This window comes from Bison bison, unplaced genomic scaffold, assembly GCF_000754665.1.
Source record: "Bison bison bison isolate TAMUID 2011002044 unplaced genomic scaffold, Bison_UMD1.0 scf7180017864032, whole genome shotgun sequence".
Taxonomy (NCBI): Eukaryota; Metazoa; Chordata; class Mammalia; order Artiodactyla; family Bovidae; genus Bison; species Bison bison.
The window spans coordinates 2,862,915-2,876,187 of record NW_011494604.1 but is presented as its reverse complement, the minus strand read 5'-3'; the positions used below and the strand labels follow the sequence as shown (position 1 = coordinate 2,876,187).

At 52.2% G+C, this 13,273-nt stretch overlaps 1 protein-coding gene across 1 annotated transcript in view; it reads left to right on the top strand.

Annotated features, from left to right (window-relative positions):
• The window catches only part of ITGB5 (integrin, beta 5), a 106,980-nt gene that overhangs the window by 87,592 nt on the left and 6,115 nt on the right, over nucleotides 1-13,273 (top strand). Inside the window, exon 11 of the mRNA XM_010834281.1 lies at nucleotides 9,752-9,974. Coding sequence (XP_010832583.1) covers nucleotides 9,752-9,974 — 223 coding nt within the window. The remainder of the gene's footprint in view (nucleotides 1-9,751; nucleotides 9,975-13,273) is intronic.

Below are 13,273 nucleotides of genomic sequence, written 5' to 3'. Positions count from 1 at the left end.
CGGTTGCTCAGACCTGCTTCCAAGCTCCCTTCAGCTTTGTATGTCTTAAATGCACCTCAATCTCAGGACGTTTCAGACTGATTTTATGATCTTCCTCCCAGCCGTGGTTCTCTCCTGATTTTCCTTATCTCCCCCTTTCATCCACCTGTACAAGCCAGAAACCTGGAAATCATCCTTTTTCCTACCATCTCCTCAACTCCTGCATTCCTTCTACTATCAAGTCTTGTGCACTCCCCTCTTCTGTCTGAAATCCGTCTTCTCCCCATCTGTGCTGCCACTGTCCTAGTTTTTCTACTCCTGATACTGCGGCCAAAGTAGTTGTTTAAAAACAAATATATGCTCCAGACATATAAAAAAACAAATATATACTGCAGCCAAAGTAATTGTTTCAAAACAAAGATACGCTAAAGTTCAGCATGTTTCAGAAGCTTGGAGTGGTTTGGAATGGCCAGAACTTGGGGTGCCTGGGGGCACAGGGGCAGCTGAACAGACTCGAGAGGTAGGCCTCAAACAGCCCCGTATGTTGGGGACAACAGTTTAAATGTGGAAGCTGTGCTTTTGGTGGTGAGGAGCTGTTGAGTTTTAAGCGAAAGGGTGTCATGACATAGTTGACAATTTAGGGAAGTGATGGAGGAGGCCACGTGGACACTGACCTGGGGAAAGGGCAGACTGTAGTGTGAGGACTCAACCAGGAGAGCGCTGCAGTGTCCAGCTGAGGCACTCAGCCTCCCTCTCGGGAAGGGAGTTTATTGTCCAGCCATCTGGGGACTATGGGATAAATTCACGCTCCTCAGTCTAGCCCTCAGGCCCTCCTTCCTCCACAGTCGGCATCCCGCCCTCTTTCCCTTCCTTCCCTTCTGTTGGTTTCTATACACACTTGCCTGCAAACATGTACGCCTACAAACACACATGCAGACAAACAGACCCATGTCTAGCCCCTGGGTGGCCATTCTCATCCACCTCTCCTTTTCAAATACTTCCCTCCAGGCTGCCCACTCTCTCTATTCATCCTCACAAAGGAATGCATCCCATTTTTTGCACCCCAAAGGCCTTCTGTCCTCTACTATTCCAAAACCTGTAGCTTAGCCTAGAGCCTGTCCCAGTCTCTCTCCCCTCTGACCTGGAATAGCAAGTGCCAGTGTGGAGGACGGGAGAGCCCACCTAGTTACCGCCCTTACTGTTCACACAGGAAACAGAGGCCAAGAGGGATTTAATGATCAGTGATTAAAAGGACCAGCCTTGGGCATGGGTCTGTTGCACATTTTTAAGCTATAAAATACCCTGGGTCACCTTGAACATTTATCCTGTGTGTTGTTTTGTTATGACTTAGTCATGACTAAGTCACGACTGGGCTGGAGAGGCAGTACATGTAGTGGTTAAGGCTCCAGAGTTAAACAAATGTGGTTCCAATCCCAGCCCTGACTCCTACCTGCTTTGTGACTTTGGATAAATTACGTGGCTTCTCTAAGCCTCATTTTCCATACTTGCAAAAATTAGGGTAATAATTATATCAGCACATAGGGCGATTGGGACTATTAATGAGAACATTCAGATTAAGTGCTTAGAACAATGCCCGTCCTGTTGTAAGTACCCCAAAAAGTTTCTCTATTAAGAGATTTTAATGACTTGATGTCTCAGTGAAATTAGAAATTCCTTAAAGGCAGTACCTGATACAGTTCCTGTAGTGCACATTAACAGAGAATTCCCCCAGTCCTGTGAGATAGACAAGCCACTGCGCCTTTTTTATTGATGAAGAAGCTGGACCGCTGCCAGAGCCAGCAGGTGGCTGGGAGAGATTGCACGGTAGGTAGCTCCGTCCAGAAGAGGTGCCCCCAGCTGAGGGGTTCCAAGTCGAGTGGCAGGGTAGGGCCGAGTGGGTCTGAGGAGAGTCTCTGTAGAGCTGGTGTCCAGGTTGGCGTGGAGCAAGGAGCGCTGTGCTGTCTTTGGGAGGGGCAGCCCTTAGTTGGCAAGTTCTCCAGTCAGTAACTCATCCTTGGCAAGAGCAGGCTGTGTTTACAGGCTCAGGAAGCCCGTGGTGAGAAGGACACAACCCTTCAAGAGCAACTTCTCTCCTGCCCCTGGAGATTTATTTAGTTTCCGCTGAGGTGTCCGGAGCCGGGCCGAGATCGCTCTCACAGGAACTGAGGAGATGTCCTGTGCATTTCCCTGTTCTCTGTTTTTTCCAGCACCAAAAGCCAGTGCATGGAAGGGAACACTGAGACAGGGAGGGGCCCTTCCCATGGGGACCAGACTCACGACACGAGAACACTCGGCTGTTATGTAATCCTAACCTGCTCCTGGGCCAGGCGCCAGGAAGAGTGCCTCTCAGGAGGGTTTTCCCCTTCCCAGCCCCGGACACAGACACGGACCCTTTAGAAGCCTGTGTGTGTGTTTGGCCACAAGGAGGGCAGCCCAGATCTGGCTGTGGTTCACCATGGAGACTGTGTGAGTGCCAGGATGTCTGTGACCATGCCCTTCTGTCTGCTGTTGTGTCCACAGGCTCAGAGAGCGGCTCTGAACACTGGCTGATGCTAAGGAGGGCAGGGCTGTGCACTGTCTCTGCCTCAGCAGTGGCTTGGGATCCCCGAGTCACACAGACACCGGGGGACTGGAGGCACACAAAGCTCTGAGTTGGTTTTCCTGCTTTTTTTAAAGACGGCTGTTAGAGAGTTCTAGAGGCTGTGCCCTGGGTGTCACCCAGAGGTGTCCACACCGCAGACAAGGCCTGACTTCTGTGGCAGGGAAATCACCCAGATGAACAGAGGTTTTCCAGCCCACATCCCTTCTTTTTCTTTTCTCTCTTAACCACTTCCTGTTTACATGCTGCCCGTCCTGGGAAGAGTGGGAGAGAGAGGAGGAGGAGATGACGGGCAGACAGAGGGCTGTGGGAGAAGTGTTGGGGGCTGTGAGGGAGGCAGAAGCTGGAGTATATACTTGCATGAGAGAGGGATGCTGCCAGTGGGAGAGGAAGAGATGGGAGTGAGGGACGCACCCTTCCAGTCCAGGGAGCTACGCGCAGCCCTCCACTCCTCAGCCTGGAGAGGAAGGGCCGCAAGCTGATCAGTGACGGAAGCGAAGTGCGTTCCCAAGCTGGATGGAAACTATTTTTGGACCAGCTGTGGAGAGAGATGATTTGTACCTGAAGCATCTGACGTTTGTGGTGACCCTTGTTCCTGGGCTGGGCCAAGATGGGGAGAAGACACCCATTTCTGTTTCTGCCCCGTCCCAGGCTGGCTCGCTCCTTCTTCCAGCCCCAGGGCTCTCACTCAAGTTCCCTGAGGTCACCCCAGGGCCCTCTTGGGTCTCTGCAGACCATCGTCCAGCTGGGAGCCGAGGGCCACATATGCTCTGCCTCAGACGTCCTGCTCTCCCTGCTGAGGCTGGAACCCTGCCCCCCACACTCCCCTCCTCCAACACACACACAGAACAGGGCCTCTGGCACCACTGGGTGTCAGCCTCCACAGCAAAGCTCTGGGGTCCAGCGAGCGGTCCAACCAAACCCTGAGTGTTCTCTCTTTGGGCTGGATGTGGATTAAGTCACTTTCCGGGAGCTTGTAACTCTGGAAGTCTGTTTTTTTTTTTTCTTGGCTGTACCATGCAGCTAACCAGATCTTAGTTCCCCAACCAGAGATTGAACCTGGGTCCCGGCGGTGAAAGCGCTGAGTCCTAACCAGTGAGCCTCCAAGGAGTTCCCTAACCTTGGAAGTCTTTGATCCAAGCTCCCAGAAAGTGTTTCCTCTCCGAACTCTGAGATCATCTGCTCCAAGCTTCCCTTCCCTCACCCTCCCTCTATTGTGACAGTGACAACGATGGAGCTAGCTAGCATTAACTCAGCACTTTTGTCCTTTAGTTGCTAAGTTGTGTCTGACACTTTTGTGACCCCCATGGACTTTAGTCCACCAGGCTCCTGTCTGTGGGATTTCCCAGGCAAGAATACTGGAGTGGGTTTCCATTTCCTTCTGCAGGGGATCTGCCCAACCCAGAGATCGAACCTGAGTCTCTTGCTTGGCAGGCAGCGTCTTTACCACTGAGCCACCAGGGAAGCCCATATGTCAGACACAAGTGCTTTATACAGGTTAAGTGATTGAACTCATAACAGCAAGCCTACAAGGGAGGCATCTTTATTGGCCCTATTTTATTTTTTTAAAGAGTGTTCTAGATTTTATTTGAAGTTACAGTTTATTGAATTTTTATTTTTTGGCTATGCTGCATGGCATAAATGCAGGATCTTAGTTTTCCAACCAAGGATGGAACCCATTCCCCCTGCAGTGGAAGCACGGAGTTTTAACCACCGGACTGTCAGGGAAGCCCCTATTGGCCCTCTTTTAAAGTGAAGAAACCAACATGCAGAGGGGTTAAACATCAGTCACTTCTGGCAAATAGCAGAATCAGGAGGCGACCCAGGCTCCCTGATTTCAGAAGCCCCGTGTTAGCCACCACTTTACCGCCTCAGTTTCTGAATGTTTCCTGTATCCCTGCTCTGTTGCCCATCACCCATGTTCTGTGGTGTGTTTACTCCCCTTCACCCTTTGCCTCATGCAGGAATGTCCACCCCTCCTTTTCCTGAGGACAGGGGGCCTGGCTGTCTCCTATCTGAGTCAGTCACCCCTCGCCTGGCAGATCCTTGCTTTCCACTCCCTTGAACTCCCCCCGTTTGAAGTTGTGTCCTTCCACGGCACAGTCCCATACTTTTTCTCATCCCTGTCTTCTCATCACCCCGGAACAGTGCTGTGACCACTGTCCAGAGCACTGATCCTTGCTTGCTCCGCTCCAAGGGCAGTCCTGTGTCAGCTGCTGCACTAGGGGCTTGATTTGCAGTAACATCAGTATTTCTGAAGACACTCCCATGAGGAAGGCATTGTCCTCATTGACAGATAAGGACATGATCATCAGTCAGGTTTAGAGATTTGCCCAAGGTAACATAGCCAGTGGTGCAGGATACACTTGAACATGGTTCACACACTTGAACAAGTATGCACAGCCCCCAGCCCTTCATGCAGCTGATCAGGGTTATCCTGAGCTCCTCCGGCCACAGCCCTCACCCCAAGCTGTTCAGTCTGCCTTCACCACCCCCCACCACTTCCTCCCCACCTCAGTCTCTTTCTGCTGTGATCTCTTTAGAGTTTGTTCTTCCCTTGATCCCTCCACTTGCCACCAGATTTTCTCTTTTCTGTATCTTTCTCTTTAATCAGAAGGATGCTTAAATATCCCCTTTTTAAAATCCCCAGCCTCCTTCCTCCCCATCTCTTCCTTTCCCTGAACAACCGGATTCCTTGTGGGAGCTGCCATGCTGTCTGTGGCCACTGCCTCACCACTTTGTCACTGGATTCCACCCTCACATCCCACTGCACTGTAGAATTTGCCCTTGTTGGCCTCTGCAGAGCACTGGTTCTGGCTGCGCTTCCTCACAGCCCCCCATCCCTCCTCTCCAGCAGCTCCTTCCTGCCGGCTTCCACGGCACCCCTGCCTCTGAATAGCCCGTATTCTACTTTATCAAGGGAGGCAGGGGGCTGCGTCTTGGCCCGTGGCCCACACAAGCACCGTTTTGCTGATGGAAAGCTGTTGAATTCTGTAGAGCTGAAATTCTGTATAAATAGACACATTTACAACTTCCTGTCCATTTAACTATCAATCATTCCAACAAAGGTACTAATAATAACTTGCACATGTAGCAATTCACAGCTTACAAAGTGCTTTCACATGCCCTTCAGTATCCCTATCTGTATGTAATGAAAATATTTTTTACGTCTGCAGAGTATTAAACAGGCATCATGAAATTCAGCACACTCTGCCAAGGTGCTGGGGAAGCATTATAAATGAGCTCTGTTATGATGAGGACTCCTTGCTTCGGCCCTCTGGGTGTTCCCGTTCCCCATGCAGCTCTCCTGGTAATAGATGGGTTATTGAGCCTGGGGACGGGACCCAAGTGGCCCTTGTCATTTTAATAACACATGGTCCTCCTAGGGCATTAGGAGAGGCCAAGGGCTGACCATAGGATGTGGAAATCTGCATGTGTGGGTCGAGGGAAAGGCAGGTTGAGGCCCAACTGCAGGGTCTGAGATGTTTGGGTTAGGATACATTGTGACCAGATTTACATGCTTGGTGACACTCTGTAGAGGTCACGCTTTCTGGAGGAGACATGGAAGCTTAGGCTGAGATGGCGCGTGGCTGTGCCTTATTGCCAGCTCCTCTGGTTGGGAGGCCGTCCTTGGAGGACGGTGTTGAGGGTGATTCTGAGGCTAATCCCAGGCTCCCTGGCAGAGACTCCCCTGATTAGACGGTAGGATCTGCGTGGGAGTGAAGGAGGGCAAGGTGCGTGCGCCCCTCTCTGCTGTAGCTTCTTTCCACTGTCTTGGGAGGCAGTGGATCACCTGATGGACAAACTGGGGCCATCCAGGGAGTCCCTGAGGACAGCCCTTAGGCGGATTCAGCCACTCCACCAAGCGTGGCTTCTCTCTAGTGTGACTTGCTGGGACTTTGCATTGGAACTGGCAACTGTTAGAAGCCGAAGAGCCCCATGGATGAGGACTTTCCAGTCCTGTGGCCTCTGTGCCTCCCACCTGCTGCCCCCACTAATGGCACAGCTCTTGTGTCCTCACTCACAGGCTCTTTGCACAGCATTTCCTTCTCTCCATGTCCTCGCTGCTCAGGTGCTGGGGGCGCGGCTTCCAGGGATGGCTTACATCTCTGGCCATGAGTCCTGCCCCTCACCATGGAGCCACATTGGTGACCACTGACCCCTAGTATCTCCTGCCTGTGACTCCTAACTTTGCTCACACCCCAGATCCAGGACACATTCAACTGCTTTGACCTTGGGCTGGGTTTTGGAGCTCTTGGGTTCTCATGGGTCATATGTGCCCGAGGCAGCTGGGTTTACTTGCCAGTCAACAATCATGGGGGAAAGTACGAGCAGTTGGCAACTTTGCTATCTTCTCATTGAGCAGATCTTTTCACGTGAGATGCTCAGTCACAATGGGGAGCAAGTTCTTCTTTCAACACACACATACCCACACTTCACCACAAAAAATAATATACTACCTCTTCTCCAAACCACTGACAGTCTGGAATAGTTGTCAGGTTACATCTGGTTCATTGTACATTGCTGCCAAATACAGAGTAAGAGGGAAAACAACACTCATCCAGGTCAAACAAAGCAGTCCCTCTGGCTGAGTAGTGTCTTTGCTGCGTGTAAATATGGCACCAGCCATGCCTCTTCTGATATTTTTGCTTTATGAGATGCTGCTATGTACAAGCCATTGGAGAGGCCAGAGCTAATGAAAAACCTACCCCTGAAGTGCACTCACTTTGAGATGCGTTTAAAAATATATGGATGGATGGAAGGAGGGAGGGATGTGTGATGGAGCAGGTAACACGCTGGCAGTGGGAGAGCTGGTAAACAGGCGGATGTTCACACCACAGTCTTTTCATCTTGGCTGCAGGTTTGGAATTTTCATAATAAAATGTTGGGGGGGGGTGGAAATTACCCTGACAGTGAACCATTTTAATCTAAAACAGGCTGCTGACCAATGTGGTCCCAAGGTCGAGAGTGAGGGAGCTAGCTATGTGGATTGGATCCATTTCATTTGGGAAGACTTCCCTGTGGAGGGTGGTTTCCTGCCTGCCATGGCTGTTCGAGGACTGGTGGAGAGGAGGGGTGTGCAGGCCTGCCTCCCTGGAGTGGCTGTGTGCTCTGCTCCCCCCCTAACCGTAACCCTTGAGCCAGGGGTGCTGCTCTCTCCTGTGGCCCACAGACCGCATGCCAGCTTCCAGGCAGTTAAACTGCATTCCGCAGCCTCCTCCTGGCTGGGCCTGGCTTTCCTCACCTCTCCCAGAGGGCTGCCATATGCCTCGACGCTGCCTGTGAAGTGGGGAGGCTGTTGCCCAGCGCAGTGTCTGCCAGGGCTCTGCGTCCCTGGGCTGTGGTCCATGTGTGGGGGGTTTGGTGGGGGAGGCTTGTTGGCTCCAGATGGCCACCCTTGCGTCCCGCAGGTCCCAGGCACTACAGTGAGGACTGGGCAGAGAGGGGGACAAGAAGGAAGTAGGGGTGAAGCGGCGCTCTGAAGTTAGGTCCTGACCTGAACTGTGGATCACACTCGCTGGGGGCCTCACAGAAGGTGCTGAGACCCAACTATCAGGACAGCTGACTCAGGAGTGGGAGTAGAATGCAAGCCCTCCCCCGACATCTGACGCCATCCCCTGTCTGTCTGGTCTCCTGCTAGTGTGTCTGTGGGTTCTCAGTAAATACAAATTCTTGGTCCTTTTGGTATCAGTCTTAGAAGAATGGCATGAGAAAGGAAAGTATGCTACAGTAGTAGTGTAAGGAAGACTTTAAAAAACTGCCATTTGGAGCACTGCTTTCCACTGTATTAGCACAGAGAACAGGAGATCCATGAACAGTCAGACCCCCCTGGAAGCTGGCACTCCCCATGCGCCTCACTGCCCAGCAGGTGCACGCATGTGCCTGGTGCACACACAGTCCTCTGAGCCCAGCAGCCCCCCTTCCCTTGATGCCTGCAGAGCTTGGAGGGGATGCCCGGCCCCTCTTCCCTTGGAGGCTGTGGAGCAAACAGGTCCCTCCTGCACGGGGGAGCTGGGGGACCCTCAGCTGGTTCTTCTCGTGATTAGGGCCTACTCTGTCTCCTGAGAGGCTACAGGTCCTCAAGTTCAGACTGTGGGTCCTTGAGCCATGCTCCGGGTTTGGGTCCTGGCGCTGTGGCCACCCTCAAGCTGCTCTGTCCTTCCGTGTGTCGTTTTCATCACTTGTGAGCAGGGGATGGTTGTAAGAGTTCCGTGAGCCCACGCTGTAAAGCCTGACACGTTCGTAGTGAGTTCAGTGTTAGCTGCTGGCGCCCTTGGCCCCTGCTCCTGAATCGTCCCGCTCTGGCCACAGCTCCGGAGTCAGCATCCCCCTGAGACTCGGGGACAGTGCCTGTGTGCGTTTCCATTGCGGCTGTGGCAGGTTACCACAAATTGGCGACTGAAGACGACTCCAGTGTGTTCTCTTACAGCTCTGGAGGTCAGAGTCTGCCATGGTTCTCCCTGGCTACAGTGTCGGTACCAGGAGGGCCACAGTCCCTGCCAAGGCTCCAGGGAGGGTCCTTCCCTCACCTTTTCCATCTTACAGAGCTGTGCTCCTTGTGTTCCTGGCTCCTTGAGGCCGCTGCCTCTGTCTTCAGAGCTGGCAGCACAGCATCTTGCTTCTCTTGGCCGTGGCCACCACCTTCTGCAGTCAGATCTCCCTTTGCCTTACTCCTACACGGAACCCTTGTGATGGCACTTAGGGTCCCAGGATAATCTGGGAGAATCTCCCCTGTCTCAAAATCCTTCACTTTACCACGTTGCAAAGTCTCCTTTGCTATAGGGGGGTCACATCCACAGGCCCTGGGGCTGTTAGTCACATAACCGGGGAGACAGGAAGAAGTCCTCTGGGGTCCTGGGTCCAGGGCACAATAGTCACATAACCGGGGAGACAGGAAGAAGTCCTCTGGGGTCCTGGGTCCAGGGCACAACTTGGCCAAGTTCTGGACCGACTTGGAGCAGCATCCAGCCCCGGCGGACGACATGCACCGCCTGGGCGCCTGGGTGTCACCTTGTGGTGGCACCAGGCCCTCTTTGTCTGCCCGGTCAGAGTCTGAGGGCACAGTCCGTGTCTCATTGTTACATTTCCAGGGCCCAGCACGTGGCAGGCACCAGCTTGGTTGTGTGTTCGTGCAAGCAGGCTGACACTGATGTGTGGTGTGTGTCCTTCTAGGCCATGGCGAATGTCACTGCGGAGAATGCAAGTGCCACGCAGGTTATATTGGGGACAACTGTAACTGCTCGACAGACATCAGCACATGCCAGGCCAGGGATGGCCACATCTGCAGCGACCGTGGGCACTGCGTCTGCGGGCAGTGCCAGTGCACAGAGCCAGGGGCCTTTGGGGAGACATGTGAGAAGTGCCCAACCTGCCCCGATGCCTGCAGCACAAAGAGGTAAAGCCCCCACCCCAGCTTCTCCCCCAGACCATCCTGCCCTCTGGCCAGTCAGCCTCCAGGGCCACCAGGCTCTCACTCCCCATCTCCCACACCTTGCCCATGCAACCTTGTAGGGCAATGAAACTCTTACTCGCATGAACTAGAATAGGGCCTTTGAAGCTCTGGTTCCATGGAGATTTTGTAAAAACAACACAAAAGCAAAACAGAACAACAAAAAGCAAAGACTGTTATTCAAGTTTAGAAATTACCAGATTACTAGGTTAAATGAATTGATTTTGGTACCAAAATAGCATCTTCTTAAGCCCTTACTCTGTCACTGAGTATTTCAAAAGGACATTCAGCATGCATGTTTTTTCCAAATAAATTTGACCCTCCCCATTAACATCTCCCAGTGTTTCACAGGCCACCTTCCCTGTATAGAAAATACTGCTTTAAACAAAACATCATCAGAAGGTAGATTGGACAGGAGGGCACCTGACCTAGATAAGGCATGCCAGGAACAAACTGCAGTGGCTTTTGAATTTTCTGCTCCATTTGCACAGATAATGGAGCGGGTCTCCGTGCTGCTGCTGAATGCAGAGATTGTCCAGATACAGGCTCCAGGCCTCCACTGACCCAGCCACAGGGTCGCGTTCCCCAGTTGACCTCGCAGCTCTGCCTCCACATTCTGACAGAGCACGAATGAGAGGGAATGAAGGAGAGCAGGGAGTTATGGCGTCGGGAGAGCTAGAGTGACAGCTTGCCTTGATTTTGCTAGAGAAGCAGCTGCGCCATCGTCATCCTCGTGCTGAGGGGCCAGGAGGGAGGGGCACAGATAATCAGAAACAAGTAATAATACAGACGTTGTTTCCTTTTGGCTGGGAAATGCAACTGTGCAATTTTTTTTGGCAGATATCCCTTCCAAATGCCTGGCCCAGGCTCCTAATGAGAGGAGGTCATGCTCCCCGAGTGGCTGGGGCTGCCGGTCAGTCTGAACTCAGAAATGTTCTGGGTGGCAGAGCCCCTGTCTGGACGTTTGCCACAAATAATCCAGGCGTGGGTAATTGAAAGCTGGCCGCAGATGGAGAGACAAGATAGACAGGGCCAGATTTTATTTTGTGTAATTAGAGGGAAGCCAGGCAGAGTAAGGGAAAAGAAACACAGATCCACTGTAGACCTGCTAAGAGTGGAGAAACAGCAGAAATGCAAATGGAAACGTCCCAGGGGAGGAGGTTAGGATCCTGGGTCTGGAGCCCAAATAGCTGTGGCCATCTGAGCCTGGACTCTCAGCCATTATCAACATGTAATGCCTGAGGGAGGCACCCTCCCCCCAGCTCCCACCAGCACGACCCTTTGGAGTCTGTGCTCCCAGACCTTGGGGCCTGTGAGGCTGTTGGGAGGTGGGGATGAAGCCAGGACAATACACTTGGAACAATAAAAGCTGATAAGACCTGTTTCTTTGCCTTCCTCTGGAGCAGCAGGGCAATAAAGGGTTGGCTTAGGTCAGTTAAAAGGCCGCTTGGGAAGACAGCCTTAGCTTTAAATGTTTTAAGCATTCATTTCCAAGAAGACATGGGTTTTTTTTTTTTTTTTTTATCCATTAAACAACACCAAAGGAGCAAGGAGAGCAAAGAGATGCCATCAAGGAACCTGACTATTCCTTCTTACTTGTCTCTGGGCCACACTGACACTGCCTCTTTCACAGCCTACTTGTAACTTTAAAAAAAAAAAACAACAACAAAAATGAAGTCCTTTTGATAGTGCCTCATTTCAGGCTGTTTTTCTACTCACCGCTTTGCTGAGAACCACCAGATTTCCAATGCCTTATGTCCTTTTTTTCCCCCTCTGGTACTTCAGAGCAGGCAATCTCCACTTTCTAGAACTAACCAAACACACCCTTCACCTTGGGTGAGTTCATATTCAGCCTCAGCTGATTTCAATTAACAGACTCCCTGAGCAGAGTCTGTCTCAGCAGCTTGTTTGTTTAAAGGCCAGACTTATGTTAATACGTGACTATAATAAATCACAAGTTTCAACCCAGTGCGAGGAGCACGTGGGTTAAACTGATTTGCCAGTGTGGATGATGAGGGAATGTTCCCTGGAAGCAGGCCTGTCCTTTCCTGACTGCAGGGCCTGCAGGTGGAGGCCCCCGTGGTGAATCCTAGTGGAGACCAGAACCAGACACCTTTCTTTGCAGTGTGTTAATTGTGGGGAGGGGAGAGGACAGCGGCATTAGTGAGAAGGACCAGAGGAGGAGCCACCCCTTCCTGGTGCCCAGCCAAGTCTCAGTACCCACCCACTGGGCTCTGGCCTCAGGGGAAATGCAGCAATTCCGACTTGTTTAACTCCGGAATGTTTCCATGAAGTCATTCCGGGAGAGAGGAATTTGGTGGCCCATCCTGGAATGGTTGAATTCTTCAAACTATTAGAACCCTAGTAAGAAAGTCTTATCTGCTTTCTCTCCATGATCTACTCACTTGCGCAGTCCTCCTCAATGTTCAGAAAGCAGAGAAAGGACTTGGGAAGGGACTTGACGGAGTGGGGGGGGTCCTGGGTGCTGAGCCCTGCTGCCTTTGAGTCCGCATTTCCCTCGCCTGTAAAATAGAGCGACTTAATGAAACGCTCCCAGCTCCCTTCAGGCCTGGCATCTACTGCATAGGTTTTGTCCTGGAAATGTAGTAACTGGTTCCTCCATCCCAAGGAATTTAAAAATGAAAATGAGAAACCTAATGCGTGGCAGTTATATTTCCTGCCTTGTTTTTCCCAGAGAGCCTTCCGGACACACAGCCCTGTTGGCCCCCATAGGCCTGTGGGGTACGGACTGCTGTCCCCTGTGTCGCTGAGGCTCTGTAAGCTTCCCCCTCACCCCTGCCACACTCTGGTGCCAGGACACAGCTGCAAGGAGGCAGTGGCCTGCCCCACATGCTTAACTCTGGAGTCCTCACCCCATTTCCTGGAGAAGCCCCTGTTTGGGGGATCTCTTTCCTCCCTGCAGGTCACCGAGCACCATCAGCTGCAAGTGGACAGTCCGCTGGCAGTTTTGTTGCAACCCACTTCTCCCTGGAGTTGAGTTCTTGCCACCCCATTTATGCACCTCCCCACAGTCCCCCAGAGGGGTTAGGGACCCTGTCTCCCCTCCACAACAATCTTAATGAACCGTTAGAGCTTGGCTCCCATGCCACATGGGCTCTGTCTGGGAGGGAGAAGGGGAAAGGGCCAAGTCTCCAGGACAGTGGTCCTTAGCCCTCACCTTTTTGCTCAATCCCTGGAAGACCAGGCTCTAGCCCTAGAGATCCAGATTCTGTGGGTGTGGCTGG